The sequence below is a fragment of the Ochlerotatus camptorhynchus genome, unplaced genomic scaffold (genome assembly GCF_037179485.1).
Source record: "Ochlerotatus camptorhynchus isolate MF236.1 unplaced genomic scaffold, CSIRO-AGI_Acam_v1.1 ptg000361l, whole genome shotgun sequence".
Lineage (NCBI taxonomy): Eukaryota > Metazoa > Arthropoda > Insecta > Diptera > Culicidae > Ochlerotatus > Ochlerotatus camptorhynchus.
In genome coordinates this window covers 3,359,623-3,376,845 of record NW_027040849.1, presented here as the reverse complement: position 1 = coordinate 3,376,845, position 17,223 = coordinate 3,359,623, and the positions used below count along the sequence as shown (strand labels likewise).

General features: G+C 40.4%; 1 protein-coding gene across 4 annotated transcripts in view; it reads right to left on the bottom strand.

Moving 5' to 3' along the window:
* Nucleotides 1–16,537, bottom strand: part of LOC135709495 (palmitoyltransferase ZDHHC15) — a 45,001-nt gene extending 28,464 nt beyond the window's left edge. For 2 of the 4 annotated variants that reach the window (XM_065231870.1, XM_065231869.1), the window contains exons 1-5: nt 15,907–16,535; nt 1,636–1,757; nt 945–1,304; nt 765–888; nt 565–694 (exon numbers count right to left, since the gene is read on the bottom strand). In XM_065231870.1, coding sequence (XP_065087942.1) covers nt 565–694; nt 765–888; nt 945–1,304; nt 1,636–1,757; nt 15,907–16,078 — 908 coding nt within the window. In that variant the 5' untranslated portion in view covers nt 16,079–16,535. Of the gene's footprint in view, nt 1–564; nt 695–764; nt 889–944; nt 1,305–1,635; nt 1,758–15,906 lie in introns of all 4 variants that reach the window. The other 2 variants (XM_065231873.1, XM_065231871.1) reach the window with 2 other exon arrangements.
* Between the last annotated feature and the right edge of the window lie 686 nt (nt 16,538–17,223).

The following is a 17,223-nucleotide window of genomic DNA, read 5'->3' as shown; positions in this document are numbered from 1 at the left end:
ATGTTTCCGCGATTTTCGCGACTGAAACTTCAAATCCGCGAAAATCGCGATATCCGCGCCTGTTGTAACAGCCCTGAAAATACCAGTACCAGATTGAAACATTAATTGAAAGTTATTAATGTGTTATTAATTATTGTAAATTCTTAATACAATAGAAGGATTATTTTATCGGTCGGCACCTTTTTTTAAATGTCTTGGTAGTTATTGAATATTTCTAAATCATTTTTGGAACGCTGCATTCTAGAATCATTGTTGTAAGGTACGTATGAGCAGTTTTCAAAAATAAAAGATTTGTAATGTAATGTAATGAGCACCCTTCAACTCAATTAGCCCCGGGTGGCGATCTTGAACGGCTACCCCTATTGCAATTACAACTAAGATTTACTTTCAAACTAGGTGCCTATCTGAGTAAATATATTCTGAACTTCAACGGAAACTTTACTATCATAAATGTTAGTAACTAAGTATATCACATGCATACAGTCAACTCGAGGTTAACACCCACAACCAGGGATGCAAAACATCCTTTAAAACAAGATTAAATAGGTTTAAAAATGTACTCACCTAGTGTACACTGGCACGAACCATAGCTTTCGGTCGTCCCCGAACACTTCTCTAAAGTTGTTCAGCTTCCCCAGGCTGAATCCGTTCTTGTCCGGCCCACCGTACCGGAATATCGGCGTTCGGAATGATTCTACAACAAACAAGAAATCAATTATTATCAGATGATAAAAAAAAAAAAAAACAAACAAGAAAATCCCTACCTAAAGTGGTCCTATTGAGCAGCACCAGATAGCAGTGGTACCCGAACAAGCTAACTAAACTGATGGCAAACATCAGCGAAACGAAGAACAGAAACAAAATATGGAACCGCCCGTCCACTTTGCCCTGGAAAGAAAAGTTTAATGCTCGTAAACGCGCTCTAAGCTGGATGCAAACCTCACTTCTTGTCCACTCACACTCCAGATCATCTCCATGTACATGACCGTCGTGAAGGCAATGTACAAACAGTACACCAGTGCGTACCCGAGGAACAGGATGAAGTACTTGTAGTTGGTGAAGTTGATGCAATTGTTCACCCAGGGGCAGTGATGGTCCAGCTTGAGTACGCACACGCCGCACACGCTGCAGTGGTGGGCCCGGTCCGGTTTGATCAGGCGGCACTTCTCGCAGAACCGAACCGACGCGTTGAGGGTACGCGTCACGATCGGTAGCTCCTTGGCGAAAGCTTCCAGGATTTGCTTCTGCTCTTCCTCGCTCTGGGCTCGCAGCAGCCGATCCAGCTCGGAGCGGGGCACGCGGAACTGCGGGTGGGGTGGGAAGAACAACAGTCATGAGTGTGTAAATATTAAGTTTACTTCCGTAGTGATAGTGTGGCGCGATAATGAACATCAACACACCAACAGGCGTTCTCTGTGAGCTAAATATTTTTCGACTGTCAAGCCATCGAAATGCTTTATCTTATCAAAAATTAAAGTTGACATAAACCCTTGCCGCTTCATTAAGCTTTCATCGTTCGCCGTCCCGGCTTGGCTTTTCGTTTCCGAATCTTTTTTGTGGTTCTTCCATTATGAAGGTGGGGCGGCTTATGAATCATGCATGGTATCGTAAACTTGTGGCTATTTCTGTACTTACTCTGGACGGAACGCGGCCAATGTCGGTGAATACGGTCTGGTAGTAGGACCACAGGAACATGATCAATATCAGATGATAGAACAACAGGAACAGTATCCTCTGTACGATGCTGGTCACGGTGACTGTGTGGGTGGTGTGAAAGAGAGAGAGAGAGAGAGAGAAAGGTAAAACAAAGAAAGTAAAATACCTAAAAACAGCATATGCATAAAGCATCGCAAAACAACATGTTTTTATAATTAGCCTACTAGCCGGAACCGAATGGAAGAAATGGCACCCCCCACAGCACATGTGAGCGAGGTGAAAAACCGCGATCGGAGGCAAACATGAATGGTAAAAACAGATTGTTTCATGGTCTGTTTGGTAGGATGTCACGTTTTTCGTTTTTTCATCGAGCGGCAATTACATGCATATTGTGGTGGAAAATGTTAATATACCTAGTGAGGTGGTGCCAGTGCACAGTAGCCGTAATTGAATTGTGTATAAACTATTGACTAAATCAAAAAATTGTCTTCAGAGGAATTGTGTATCGCCCACAACCCTGGAATTTCAAAAATTTATCATGGCTCATGTAAAGTAAAGGAGAAATCTTTGGTTTGTTTTGGTTAGGTAGGTTCCGATTCTACACATTGTAGTTTCCTTTTTTAGACCTGTGATCTTGACATTTTTACCTAAGGGATTAGTACTTAAGGGGGTCAGATTTTGATAAGTCTGTAGAGGGATTGACACTGATGAAGACTGCACATTGTAGTCGAAATACGTATTTGTCATTGATACCAAAATCGAAGATAACATTATTAGCTGTTTTGTTTAAGCATTCCGTTAACAACCCAATTTCATTGCTTCATTATTTAGTGAAACCAAGGGGTAGGTAACGGTTGGTCACTCCACACAGTGTGCCAAAAACAAGCTTGGGCACACCTCACCTGGGCACCATGGTTACAATTTTTTCTGATCTTTAAATTTACTGGCAACACTGAACTTTTTCCACCGCCCAACCGACATGACACTTAATTCTGACCCGAAAATCGTTAACGACCGATTTAAATGTGCAGTGATCCGAACTGTCAAAACCATAGGATTTTTTTAAATCTAGATAAAATAATTTGTCCAGAATAGATCAGACAAGAACCAATTCATAACTTTTGCATTCGGGTTCATATTTCCCACGAACACGGAGCCAGATGTCACTAATGTGCTTTGATCAGAGATTTTATTGTTTTTGTTATGGTCATTCATGGCGGCTTGTCGGTGCTTTTTCTGAGCCAGCGTATCCACAACCGTAAATCTCCACCAGTTTCGCCTAAATCGAATTGTCAGGCGCACATCCTGACCGAAGAAGAAGGTACATCACTTCGCGCCGGACTGCGTACAATCATTTTATTTATTTATTTGTCGTCAATCAGTGTAGACCGTTTTACAATAGTTCTGTTGCCTTACATGCTATTTAAATTCAAACGTTTTATTTGAAATTGTCAATAAATGTAAATTACATAATATGTAATACATTAGATACAAATATCTAAGAAATAAAAATTGTTTAAACATAACGAGATGAAAGCCTAGCAGCTAGTGTTCTCCTTACTGTATCTTATCTTACATCGTTAGATCTATACACTCACAATAATTATTATAAACTCTCATCATTCTGTTGATTGGTCCATTTTTACCATAATTCGTTCTGTGAGGTGACAGTTGAAATACATTTCGAGTTCTTAACATGCGTGATGGTACGTAAAAATTTAAGCTTGCTAATATTTTTTCTGAATTTACGCGTTGTGAGATAATATCATTAACAAAGGAAATCATGGAAATTTCTCTTCGTTTCTTAAGTGTTTCAATGTTTATCAACATGCAACGGGACTCATAAGAAGGAAGGGGAAAAGAGGTCCAGCCTAGTTTCCTAAGAGCAAATAACAAAAACTGTTTTTGAACTGATTCTATACGATTTATATAAGTTTCATGATATGGAGCCCAAACCACACTGCAATATTCGAGAATTGATCTCACGTATGCTATATAAAGTGTTTTGATGGTATATGGGTCTTTAAAATGATAACTAAATCTTTTTATGAATCCCAACATATTATTTGCTTTGTGAATTGTGGTATTCACATGATCTACAAATGTCAACTTCGAGTCTAGAATTACTCTTAAGTCCCTAATTTTATCGCACCTTACAACCAGCTGGTTTCCTAGCGTACATTCCGACCACCCAGCATGAAAAAATCAGGGTCATCGCTTGCACATCAATACTCGATGAACATTTCAAATGGTCCTATCTGCTTTGATCGATTCTCTTCATCGACTTTCTCTATGCAAACAGATTTCGCGCTAATTCTACCACATAGTTTGATAAAGGAGGTTCTTATCTAGCGTCCAAAACGTCAAATACAACAGGGAAAGGTTTTGCAGCTGAGTTATTGACGAAAGAAATTATACTCTACAATCAATCCCAAATTTTGCATCAGTCTAATGAGCATTTCTCTTGTAATGAGAAATGCTCATTAGACTGATGCAAAGTTTGAAATTTTCGCTCCACAGTGCTCAAACGGTTTCAAATCAGGTCCTGATTAGCCTCCCAAATTTTAAACTCATTTGATAAAGAACTGACTTGGCACAAACTATTCGATGTTTATATGGAAATTACTATGGGAAAACCAAACTTTTTGTTCATTGTCTTCTACCCATTTTCCATATTGCTTTTTCGAAAATTTCTATAACTATTCTTACGGGAAATTTTCTAAGCTACAACTTTGTGGAATATTGTTTTTCAGGCAAATGTCAAAATAAATTGTTATTAATTGTTCAAGAGATTGATAATCTTATGGCATGATCAAGCAGCTGTTCTGTGGGCAACACTGTATTCTGCAGTGTGACATAGTACACTGAAACAAAATCCATTGGAAAAAATACTATATTGCTGGTTTAAATTAAATGCCTTCACCAATAGATTTTTGCAGAAAACAATTTCATTTAATTGTACTATTATTTCTATCATAATTACTACGCATTTTGAGCAAGCATAGTAGTTATGCCAAAATCATAGTAAATTCGTTAACATTCATAGCCAACTATACTGAATTAATAGTAGATTTAACGGTAATAAGCGTAGTTATATTGAAAATGAGTGTTTTCTGCAAAACAGTATTCCTAACTATGGTCCTTGTTTCAGTGCAGCCATAGCCATGATATTTTTGCTCTATTCTTCGCACCAGAAACACCAATGTTGCCTGCTGAACAGTTGAATGAGCATAATCATAAGACATCAGTGAATTGAATCATTAATAACTTTTGTTTCTTACATTTGATCGAAAAGTGGGTTTCAACAAAGTTGTAGCTGAAGGAATTTGCTACAATCACTGTTATCATTTTTAAAAGCATAGTGATGTGGTGAATTGTTAGATACATATGAACAAAAATATATGTTTTTTTCATAGTAATTCCCATATAAACTTGAAATGGTTTGTGCCAATTCAGTTTCTTACTAAAGTAGTTCAAATTTTGGGAGGCTAAGCAGGACCCAATTTGGAACCGTTTAAGCACTGTGGAGCGAATATTTCAAATTTTGCATCAGTCTAATGCTCATACATGATAGTTTATCATCCTAACCCTCGACAAAGTTCTCATCCCTCCCGGGCTCATTATATCCTACAGTTAAATAAACAAAATTGTTAAACACACTCCCGTGACGGCAGTCCCGTCCACATTTCCGCCTATCTGAACTCTATCCGTTCATTAGTTGAACAGAAGACAAGGAACAGCTGACAGCGGTGTTTGAGTTTTAGTCGGAAAGACAACATCCAAACACAAAATATACCATCCGACCTCGCTTCTGACTGGAACTGCTCGAAGACATACCATTCATGGCGGAGGCTGCTACGCCAGCCATCCCATTGTCGAACATAGAATGTTGCACGATCATCTTGGCAAAATCCAACCCGCAACGAAAAACTACAAGGGACAGCCCTATGGGGTTGTAAGCAATGGTGACTTGGACTTGGTGAATTGGACTACGTGGTCTTATATAATAAATCTTATTTGTTAACTGCAGCTTGTGTTTTGTGTAGGAATAGGAATTTGAGCGGGGTGCTCTCTGTTTATACTATTTAGTATGACGCGCTTGGCATAGATGGCCCCCAGCGACTCACTAAGAGCTACTGATTCCAATCAATAGCGGTGCGGCTTCTTTCTCTTTCTATGGATACTCATGTGGGCTGCAGCTCACTGCTTGCAGGCAGCCTTCCGTTGTGTACTGGAGAACACCACCACTCACCACGCGGTGATTGAATAAACACCGTTTGGTGAGACCGGATGGAATTCAACTTTGAAATCTGTGTTAGGGAAATTGATTTTCGCAGGCAATCGGTGATAATATTAATTATCATAGCAATTTTCAATAGTGACATTTTGAAAAATGATAAAGTGTTAATTTTAACAGATTCGTAGAATAAAATTCCTATCGATTGGCGTGTTAAGAATTAAAATCCATCATCTCTGGATCAGAATCAGACCACTTTCATGCCGCGACCGACTTTGGTTTTAGAAAATGCACCCCCAATGTTGCCTTAAAGTACATGTTATGTTAGATTTAAACATATCTAGATAGAGCTGGAGTTAGGCGTAACAGCTTTTATAAACAATGACTTCTCTCGATGATTTTTAAGAATTCAAGGCACGCCAACGCAAACCATCATTACCATCGGGTAGGGGAAGTCTTTCCCTACCTTATGGTAATGTTGATTTGCGTGGGCGAGCCTTGACTTTCAAGATATCATCGAAAGAAGTCATTGTTTACAAAAGCTGTTACGCCCTGATTTCAGCTCTATCTTAATATGGGAACTGACATCCGATTGATGACCTTGACAAATGTTCAAAAAATACTCTTTTACAAACTTATGGTGGTCCTGAAAAGGATCGTTTTGTCGTGATGGTTGAGTAATGCTGAGCTATTAGGGTGTTAAACACAGATGAGGCTGGTGAGCTGTATGTTGTTTGGAATGAGGGTGAAGCGCTCTGGATAGATGGCCCACAGCGACTCACGAAGAGCTACTGATTCCGATCAATAGCGGTGCAGCTTCTTCCTCCTTCTATGGATGCTCATGTGAGCTGCAGCTCGCTGCTTGCAGGCAGCCTTTCGTTGTGTACTGGAGAACAACGTTCAACGCCACGCGCCGAAAGCACTGCTGCTGCTGATGATGCCGACGACCGGACACCACCACACACTGTGATTGGAACTGAATCCGATCAGCGGTTGAGGCCATCCTTGATAGCTAGCTGCTTGCGGGGAGCCTTTCGTTGTGTACTGAAGAACATCACCACGCACAACGCGGTGATTGAATAAACACCGTTTGGTGAGAGCGGATGGAATTGAACTTTGAAATCTGTGTTAGGGAAATCGCTTTTCGCAGGCAATCATAGCAACAGTTGCACATTCGTGCAATTTTCAATAGACATTTTGAAAAACTAAAGTCTTAAATTTAAAACACGCGTAGAAATATTTCTGATCGATTGGTGATAAAATTATTTAAATTGGTCCAGGGGCAGCTGAGTTATTAACGTTCAAAATCTTTCATAATTTTGTTACATATTCCATTTTCGGTTTTCACAAAGTGTACCCCCATATAGAAATCACAGACGTACACTTATAGAATTCCACACATTATTATTGACGAATTCCCATGTAAAATTCCACATGATTTTCATGTTACCACACATAAACAGAATCTACCCAGAAGCACACATGAAATTTATGAGTCAAATGAATAGTATGTGTGGTTACACATGGCTTTTATGTGTACACATATTAAGTATGTGTGCGATATCATTTGTTGATCACATTGCAAAAATTCATGTGTGGAACACCTAAAAACAATCTTTGAAATTTTATCAGTGTAGTCCTACGTCAAAACAAAACAAAAACAAGAGCTGTCAAAATACCGGGTTGCCAAACAAGGCATTATTTAAGCAAACAAAAATCAGTTCAATGACTTCTCGGCACTGCCGGCACATCGAGAAAAAAGTTTGCGTGAAATAAGTGTGATGACTCCTTGGGGGTAGGTAGGTGTTTCGGCACAGTGTGCCAAAACACTACTTGGGCACACTCATTGGCACTGTTTGACACCCATGGTGTGAAATATGCATGACCTTTAAAGTTACACCTTGGGCAACACTGTGTTATCTCTGCACCTGCGTAGTGCGCATCTGTCAAAATTTGATTAAATCATTGTGGTTGACATTTTTGTTTTACAACCGTGACCGTGATCTTCAAACACCGCCGATGAAAGCAAATTTGCCGCTTCGTGTGTTTAATTGACCACCTCAAACAGTGCACCACCTGTCGTGTAGTGGTTCGACATTGTTGATCTTCGAAGCCGATTTCGATTCCCCGATAGCGTGAGTGCGTTCCAATGGTTCCAACATCAGCAGTACAGTTCACCGGTGGCTGTTTATCCGAGTATCTGCAGCAGTCGGTGAAACTTTATCGCCTGCATGACGGGATCTTCCGGTCGAATCGAAAGTTCATCCTGGATTAGTTTCTCCAACAGAGGTGTCTCTGGATCACCACCTTGATTCGGATTCCACTACTTTTATTCTCACAAACCGCTGTTATTACGATTTCAACTTCTGCAATGAACCCCTTATCAACGCCCGGATAGGCTCGATAGTCTGGACGACGCTTTTGACTGATTGTGACGTTGACGATGCTGTTTTCCGGTTTTATGGTGCCATTTTCGATACCATCCACGAATATACTCCTATTCGACGACATTGCCTCCGTGTTCACTACAATCAACCATCGTGGATCACGGAACTTAGGAACCTCCGAAACAGGTTACGGAAAGCAAGGAAACGTCTTTTCAAACAACGGACTGAGGAAAACAGGTGATTACTTCACGACATGGAGGAGCAGTACACCAGCCGGTTGAACACAGTTTTCCATGAATATGTATTGCGCATTGAGTCGGAGGCAAAGCGGGATCCATCGTCTTTTTGGACCTACGTGAAGAAACTTAGGCGGAATGGCGGTATACCACTCGATGTGTCCTATAAAGAAGCTCGTGCTGAATCCGCGAAAAAGGTTTTGACCTCTTCGCAAAATTCTTCAAGGATGTTTTTTCGACTACCCCTCCCGCTCATTCTCCGGATGATCGTCGTTACAACTTGCATTTGCCGCAGTTGGATGTATCTGTTGAAGAGGTGATGAAAGTTCTTTCATCTGTAGATCCTTCTAAAGGCCCTGGTCCAGACTGTTTGCCGCCATCGTTCATTAAGAAATTTTCTGCATCTCTCGCTTCACCTGTGTCGATTATCTTCAATCGTTCGCTAGTTAGTGGTGTTTTCCCCATAATGTGGAAGGTTGCGTCCATCACACCTATTCACAAAGCTGGAAACATCCACAACGTTGAAAATTATCGCGGAATTTCGATTCTAAGCTGCCTCCCAAAAGCTCTGGAGAAGATCGTATATGAAGTTGTATATCAAGCGGTTAGGCCAATAATTACCGAACATCAGTACGGCTTCGTGAGGAAACGCTCTACAACAACCAACTTAATGGTGTTTGCCAACTCGCTGATCAACTCCATTGAAAAACGACGACAAGTTGATGCGATCTACGTGGACTTCAGTAAGGCGTTCGATAGGGTTCCACATGTGCTTGCAGTGGACAAAATGAGGTTTATGGGATTACCTAATTGGGCCACGAAGTGGCTACAGTCTTACTTAACTGACCGCTCAGCCTATGTGAGCATTAACGGTGTTGATTCGCCTAGTTTCGAGATACCCTCTGGTGTTCCCCAAGGTAGCCATTTGGGGCCTTTAATTTTCATCCTGTTCGTGAACGATCTGTGTAGTCGACTGTGTTCTTCGAAACTTATGTTCGCCGATGACTTAAAGATCTTTCGTACAATTAAGTCAAGACTTGACTGTTGCGCACTCCAGAAGGATATTGATTCCCTTTTGCGCTGGTGTACATTGAACGGTATGCAGGTTAATGTCACAAAATGCTGCACAATATCATTTAGCCGTTCACGCGAGCCCTTACGACATGACTATAGGATAGGACTCAGTAGTTTGCTCTTCGTTTCTTCAGTTAAGGATTTGGGTGTTATCATCGACTCTAAAGTCAGATTCAATGAGCACATCTCCATGATAACTGCTAAAGCATTCGCCACATTAGGTTTCTTGAAACGAAACACAAACGCATTCCACTATACTGTGCGTACGTCCGCAGTATTCTAGAGTATGCTGTTGTTGTGTGGGCACGCTATTCAAGCTAACAGAATCGAAGCCATTCAGCGAAACTTCGTAAGATACGCTTTACGTGTTCGGCCCTGGAACGATTCGGTAAATTTGCCGCCTTACGAAGAACGGTGCAGGCTGATTGACCTGGACACGTTGGCAGCAAGGAGGAAACAACTTCAGCGACTCTACGTGTTTGGATTACAACTCTCTTGTGAGCCAAATCTACATCAATGCTCCTCAAAGAGTTCTACGTAGTTACACGCTTCTGTGGCAACCTACCCATCGGACCAACTATGGATTCAACGAACCGTGGACTTTGTGCTGTCGTGTGTTTAATGAAACGTTTGATGTATATGATTTTAACATTAGTAAGTCTACTTTACAGACATTAAATTCGACACCTAGCCTAGAAAATATCTGTACAACATTATGTTGAAGATTTAATTAAATAAATAAATAAACCAATAGAGATAAGTGACGTTTAACGCACGCACACTAGCGGGTGCATCACTAAGTAACCTAAAAAATGTACGAAATTAGATTTGTCAAAATGTGTTTGACAGCGGTTTGTTTTGTATTATCTTCAGATCTTCAGTAACACCAACCGGTGGAAACTAACTATTGGCTCACTACTTGACTAGCCTATTGGTCCCAAGCAAATCGATGAACGTACCCGATTGTAGTCGAAATTCTAGTACTACACTATGTTTGTTTTGATTCGCTATGAATGTTTGACAGATAAAATGAGGGGTTAGTGGATTTTCCTATGTTTCGAGGGGTGCATCGATTAGCTTGGGACCGAAGATAGTACCAGAGCTGAGCCAAAAAGTTGAGCACGTTTCTTCGGGACTTTCTAGTCCTAGTCATTAGGGCCAACCACAAAATTGACACTCACAAAAAGTCAGCTTAATAGGGTTCTTTAAGGGTATTGAGGTAAATACATATTCGTAATCTGCATTGAAAATGGAACCCAAACCCGAAATTTCATCAATTTGGGTGCACTGGAACTATTTTAAATAAGTTCGATTACGTTTGCAAAAAATCACGCTATTATCGCCCCTCGGTGTCACTTTGTATGGGAGCGAGATGTCAGTTTGTTAGTTTAGTGTCAAACAGTGAAGTTGTCATTTTGCTTTAAATCTTAATTTAAAAATCGAGATGAAAGTGTGTGGGTGTGAAAAAAAAATATCCCTGTGCTCAGAAAACGAAGCTCTATCGGATGATGTATAAAAAACAATACATTTTTCAAAATTAAAGAACCCAATTGGTTGAAAGACTGTTGATAAATGGAGGAAAGTAGACGGCATCACCCATCGTGTAAATCGGGGATTCCTGTATTATTGTCTTACAGCAACTTACAGCAAAAACCAATAAGCAAGTACGGCAACAAGCCTATTGATTGACAATACGATTGCATTAAAAAAGGAAAATTTGGCCGAATGCCATTTCACCGAAAGCCATTGTTTTGTTGGGTTTGGCTACGCCTATGGTGGGTGGGCGATGGGCTCTTGGCTATCCTTTAACCAATCATGCTGATTTTTTTTCATACGATTAGTGTCAACCATAAACTAGTTATCTACAGAAAATCAGCTCAATTAATTATATGATTTGAGTAGTAGCTATACTGAAGATCCGAGAGATGTCGCCCCTTCAGTGGTAGGAAAATCAAAATCCACGATTTGTGACTAAACATGCTTTCACAGAAGGAAACAAATAAACGAGTGTTTTCCTTATCACCATAGTAATGTACTCGTGCAATTTTTGTGCATCTAAAACTGCCTATAAAGACGATAATGAATAAAAACTGAAAATTTTCATGCATTTCCAAATGGTTTCCTACCATTCCCACACATTCGAAAGTGACTGGCCCTCTGGATGTGGATGATGTCAAAAACAACAAAACATGATTAATTGGTTGAAGGACAGCCGAGATATAGCGGTAGATTGACGGTAACACCACAGACAAACAGACGTAACTCTTTGAAAAACTTGTTCTTGAAACATAGTATCTCTAATCTTAACCTCAGTAACGACATCTCTCTGGCTTCTCACGGGAAACAAGCTTGCTCGCTAACTCGTAAACAATATTGCATAAAAGTTCTATAGAATGTATAGAAACGTCAAAGTGATCCGATGCCAGCGCTGCGGCGAGTAGTTCGCGGAACTGATAATATTCAAATCAACCGTTAAATGCATGAACGAAGATACACAATGAAGTGTTACGTCTGTTTGTCTGTGGTAACACCCACCACCGTTTCTCTTCTCCCATCAGCGATAATTTCGATCGCTGTTTCGAGATGTTCATAGAACTTCAGAGATTCTCCGATAGAACTTCCGAAATGATCATAGAATATCCATGCAGTTCATAGAACTTCCGAGAAGTTTAAAGAACTTCCAAATCGGAACTCATGCAACGAACAGTGGTTCAGCACCAGGGGACCTTTTATCCGAAAGATGGACGTGGACGGACCTTTGGAATCAACCGGATCAAAGAGTGCTATCCACGCTCCGAACTGGACATAGTCAACTCAGCCATAATTTTGGCGGAGGACCTTTCAGAAAAACCTGCGTGATTTGCAGAGTTCCAGCGACCGTCGAGCACGTCCTCTGCGTCTGCCCCGAGTTCCATAACCTCAGGGAGACCTACGGGATTACCTTGAGCATCCAGAACCTTCTCGGAGACAACTCGCCCGCTGCTGACGCCCTCTTGGTTTTCATTAGGGAAGCCAAGTTGTATCAACAATCAATACGAAACTAACGATTTTAAACTGGCTCACTACTTGACTAGCCTATTGGTCCCAATCGACTAACGTACCCCATTATAGTATGAATTCCAGTACTACACTATGTTTTGATTAGCTATGAAAGTTTGACAGATAAAATGAGGGGTTAGTGGATTTTCCTATGTTTCGAGGGGTGAATCGATAGCTTGGGACCGAAGTTGAGCTCGTTTCTTCGGGACCTGCTGGTCTTAGTGTTACCTCTATGGTTGTATCATAGTGTTTAGATAGGTTTTTGTCATTTTCTGTTTGTCAGTTTTCTTTCGGCTGTCGGGACGGCTCCGCACGGGATGAGCCTTTGGACCTCGTGACGGTGTCGTCTTGTTCAGATCAATGTTCAATGTTTTAATTTGTCACTCCTTATGAAGAGCCAGGAAGGCTGTACTCTACAGCCTTAGCAGGCCGTGGAGCGCCATATGGGCTGAGCCGTCGGCCCTCATGACGGTATCCACCCGCAGAAACAGCAAACAAACCAACAATCAATGTACTGTAGATGTTAAGGAAAAACACTCTGTTTCAATAACCTCTCTTTTTGACAAACAGATAAACTAGCTTTCGGCTAAAAATCTCTAAAATATAGATTTAAAAAAAAAGTTAAATAATGCCATTTTGATGATCTAAATATCGCCAAAAATGCATCATAGAACTTCCGAGATGTTCATGGAAATTCCAAGATCATCCTAGAATTTGGCCAAAATCTTTAAACTTCTGGGAAGATCCTGAACGTTTTCTAAGTTCTCAAAACTTCCAGGAAGTTCATTGAGCTCTTTTAAAATAAGTTCACTGACAACCTACTACGAAGTATCCTAAACTGATACAAAGATTCCTGACGTTCTAGGAGTTTGCTGAACTTCGACAATATCTCCTGAGCTTCAACGACATTTCCTTAACTTCTACAAAATTTGTCGAACTTTTACGAAATTCCCCAAATTTTACAATTTGTTTTTGCATTTTTATGAAGTTTTACGAACTTATTCAAATTGCTACGTACTACACTAAACTGCTATAAAGATCGCTGCATTCAGATGAAGCTCGTTGCTTTTCTACAACGTTCCCTGAACTTTGAAGAATTCCGTTGATATTCTGCGAAGTTCTTTGAAGTTCTACAAAGTTTCCTGAACGTCTACGGAATGCCCTAAACTATTCCAAGTTCATTAAACTACAAGGAAGTGCTGCGAAATTACATGAAGGTCCCACGCAAAGTTCCCACTTCTACGCAATTTTCCCGATTTTTTACAATCTCCCTGAGTTTCTGTGAAGTTCTCTCAAGCTCTATAATCTCTTTCTATTAAATGTGTCGTTTTCTGAATTTCTAAGATGTCCCTTCAGTTTTACGAAGTTATATGAAGTCAAAGAGAAATCCCTTTAATGAAATTCTGCAAATCTCTACAAAAATCGATAAATTTTGTGTTTGTTTTAAGTTGTTTGAACTTCTACAAAATGATATGCTTTTCTAAGGTATTTACTGAAGTTCTACGAAGTTCACTGAGTTTTTACAAAGTTAGCTGAACTCCTATTTGCTACACTGCTTTCTATGCAACTCTCTGAACTTCTACAAAGTTTTCTAAAGCTATACGAAGTTTCCTGAAGATATATGAAGTTCTACAATGCTCTCAGAAATTTCACGAAGTTTCCCGAACTGCTACGTAGTTCTCTGAGTTCAAAAGATGTTCTCTTAACTTTTACGAATTGCGCATGGCTTCTGAATTCTGAGCTCAACTTTATAAATCTGAAATATTGAACAGTTTCCAAATTTGAAAAGTAGCGGTTGCTGTCAGCTTCTTGAATTCCTCCTACTGGAAGTTGAAGTGTCCACTGCAACAGAATTGGCAGGAACCTTTTTTTTCCTCTGTTCGGGACATAAAACCACTGCGACCAGTAATTTGATCTATTGTAGTATATCCTGTGTCCTTAGTTTAGTGCATGTCGTATTACTCCATCACTATTGAGAAATGATGAAGTATTCGATTTTTTTTACAGTTGTCATTCTTGCATTTATCGCAAGGATCCGACTCTAATTGAAAGGTCCCGCTATTTATACCCTTCGGAGTGTTGAAACACCCTCCAAAGGCGCACCCCTTTGTCAGTCAAAATGTGATTCCTTAGCAACAAAATTAAGGAATGACAACGATAATGAACAAGCATCAGAACCCTAGTCTTAACCACTTCAAACTAGGAAACAACGAATAGAAGATTAGGAATCACATAGGTGAAGACTAACTAACTCATTTTTTCCTTGTTTCAAGATCATCCTCGGTCCACGCAACCCGAGGACTTATCACTATCAACAAGGCATAAAAAGTAACAAGGACTAAGATGTGTTCCTTTGATTACTGTAAAATCCTGTTCCCCTAGTTTGAAGTAGTCAAGACTAGGAATCGGTGGTAGATCCCGTAACGTACCACGAAAAGGTGATCTACCCACGTTACGGGGCTGGCAGGAACCTTGGTATGCGCTAGAGCTTGTGGTTGTTGCATTGGTGGCAGCACTCTCAGACGCTTCCATGCCATCCGCGTCGAAGGCAGTGACGATCGGAGATTTCGATTAGTTCTTGCTTCTGGTACAAAAAGGTTTTCCACATGTCCGGTTGCTTCACTCAGTAGATGTGCGATTGCACTATCACACGCTTGTTCTTATCAGGATCGATTAATCGACTAATCCCATGTCACGCTCTCTCATCTTTCCATATGCATTTGATTTAGTAAAAATCGCACTTTTCATGGACGACACCTTAATATCAGTTTCAACACATACATTTTTTTTGTAAAGGCTAAAGTTGGGTATGTTTTAGATTGTTTAGATAGCTTAAAATCATAACTTTTTTAGATTATAGCTGGTTAGTACTTGGTCTTATATTATGAATTTGGCGGTTTCATAATCAATGATACTCCTTTTTTAAGCCACTCGAAGGTTGGCAGATCACTTCCACCAGAAACTTTCATCGTTGTATCCAAAGACAGGCTTAGAAGAAACTGTAAACAGTACGTTAGATCGTTACTCATGCCTGATGATTTATTGTGATTATGATTTTCCTAATGCCAACCAACGCAATCTGCTGATGAATCATTCCACCACATTTTTGTTTAATCTCGGACTCATAAATCCCACTGATAGGTACGGTAGCACTGACACAATCGAAAGCCACCGATGCATAATAAATGAAAGCAAAAAGGGTTCCGAAGCAAGGTATGTTGGCTAGCAAGCAGAAACAAGAAAGAAAGAAAAAAATCCCCATCATAATGTTACTTACAAAACGAAAGCTGCACTACGAAGGCATAGTAGGACCAGCCGATGACCGACACGATGAACAGCACCGGGAACCATTTCATCGTCCGGACACAGCAAACGCATCGATCCGGTCGATCCGGACCCCCAGTGCTTCCGCTCCGATGGTAGTGATCATAGTTTCCCGTTATTGACATTGCGTTTACCTTCCACTCTCCCTCACTCACTCACTACGCCCGCTCCACCCACCCCGAACTAGTAGCAGGTATCTTCGACACACACGACAATCGCTAGCTGACAATGGGAATCGTCTTGCGTTGGGTTTCGTCCTTCGCGACACTCGACACTAGCGGAAGAACACCAACACCATTGGCCCAGTAGCGCTGAGCTGTTGATTCCCTAATAAGGCTTCTCCGTGACCAACACACGGTTCAAGGGCGTTTTTTTTTTTGGAAAAAAGAAGACTTTCCTTTCGTTCGAACCGATTGCGAGTAGATAACACTGGTTCGCTTTTATTACACCATTGGCACACTCGTTCCACGATTCGACGAAAATTTCATCAACTTTTTTTTTTTTGATCCGAACGTAACAACAGTGGCACTGAGCGGAATGATTCTTGATGTGTGGGGGGCAATAATAAAACTAATAAATGGAACTATTGCAACAGTGCAGGCACACGGACTTTTATCACTAATTTACTGTGTGCACTCCTTGCATCTACTTCCAAAACTGTGCGACTGGTTTCGCGTTCGATTCACTTTTTTCCTCTGCGAAGGATGATGGCTGCTGCTGCTGCTAACTTAACAAAAACGTCACTTTTATTTTGACGTTTCGGACTGTGAGAGTGCTTGCAGGGCTGCGCTTGAGGAAAAAATCAACTCCATCTTTTCAAATAGGCGAAACTCAAGTGGTGACACATTTTTACTCGAGGTTTTTCTATAGAAATACTGAGAGGGAGAGATAGGCGGAGAAAACCGAGGAGAAGACAAAATACAATTCGGTAGCAGGGATTTGTACCTAAATTATCTTGCAACCCTTGCTAGAAGCCAGCATGACTATTATTTTTGATTCGATTTACGTGCAGAATAATAATTGATTGCATCGCAATATTTTGCACATTTCTAGATGCCATTAATTAACCAACTAAGATCAATTAATCAATAGAGTTAGAATATAATTTTTGATTCCAAAAACTAGTTGAATTTGAGAAGCACACGAAACCTAGGGGAAGGCCAGCTCCAAGTATAAGCATCAACGCCGATGGTGGAAATATTAAATATTTTAATATTTGTGATATTTGTAAATGTCATACTTAGTCTGACAGTTGTTTTTTTTTTGTTTT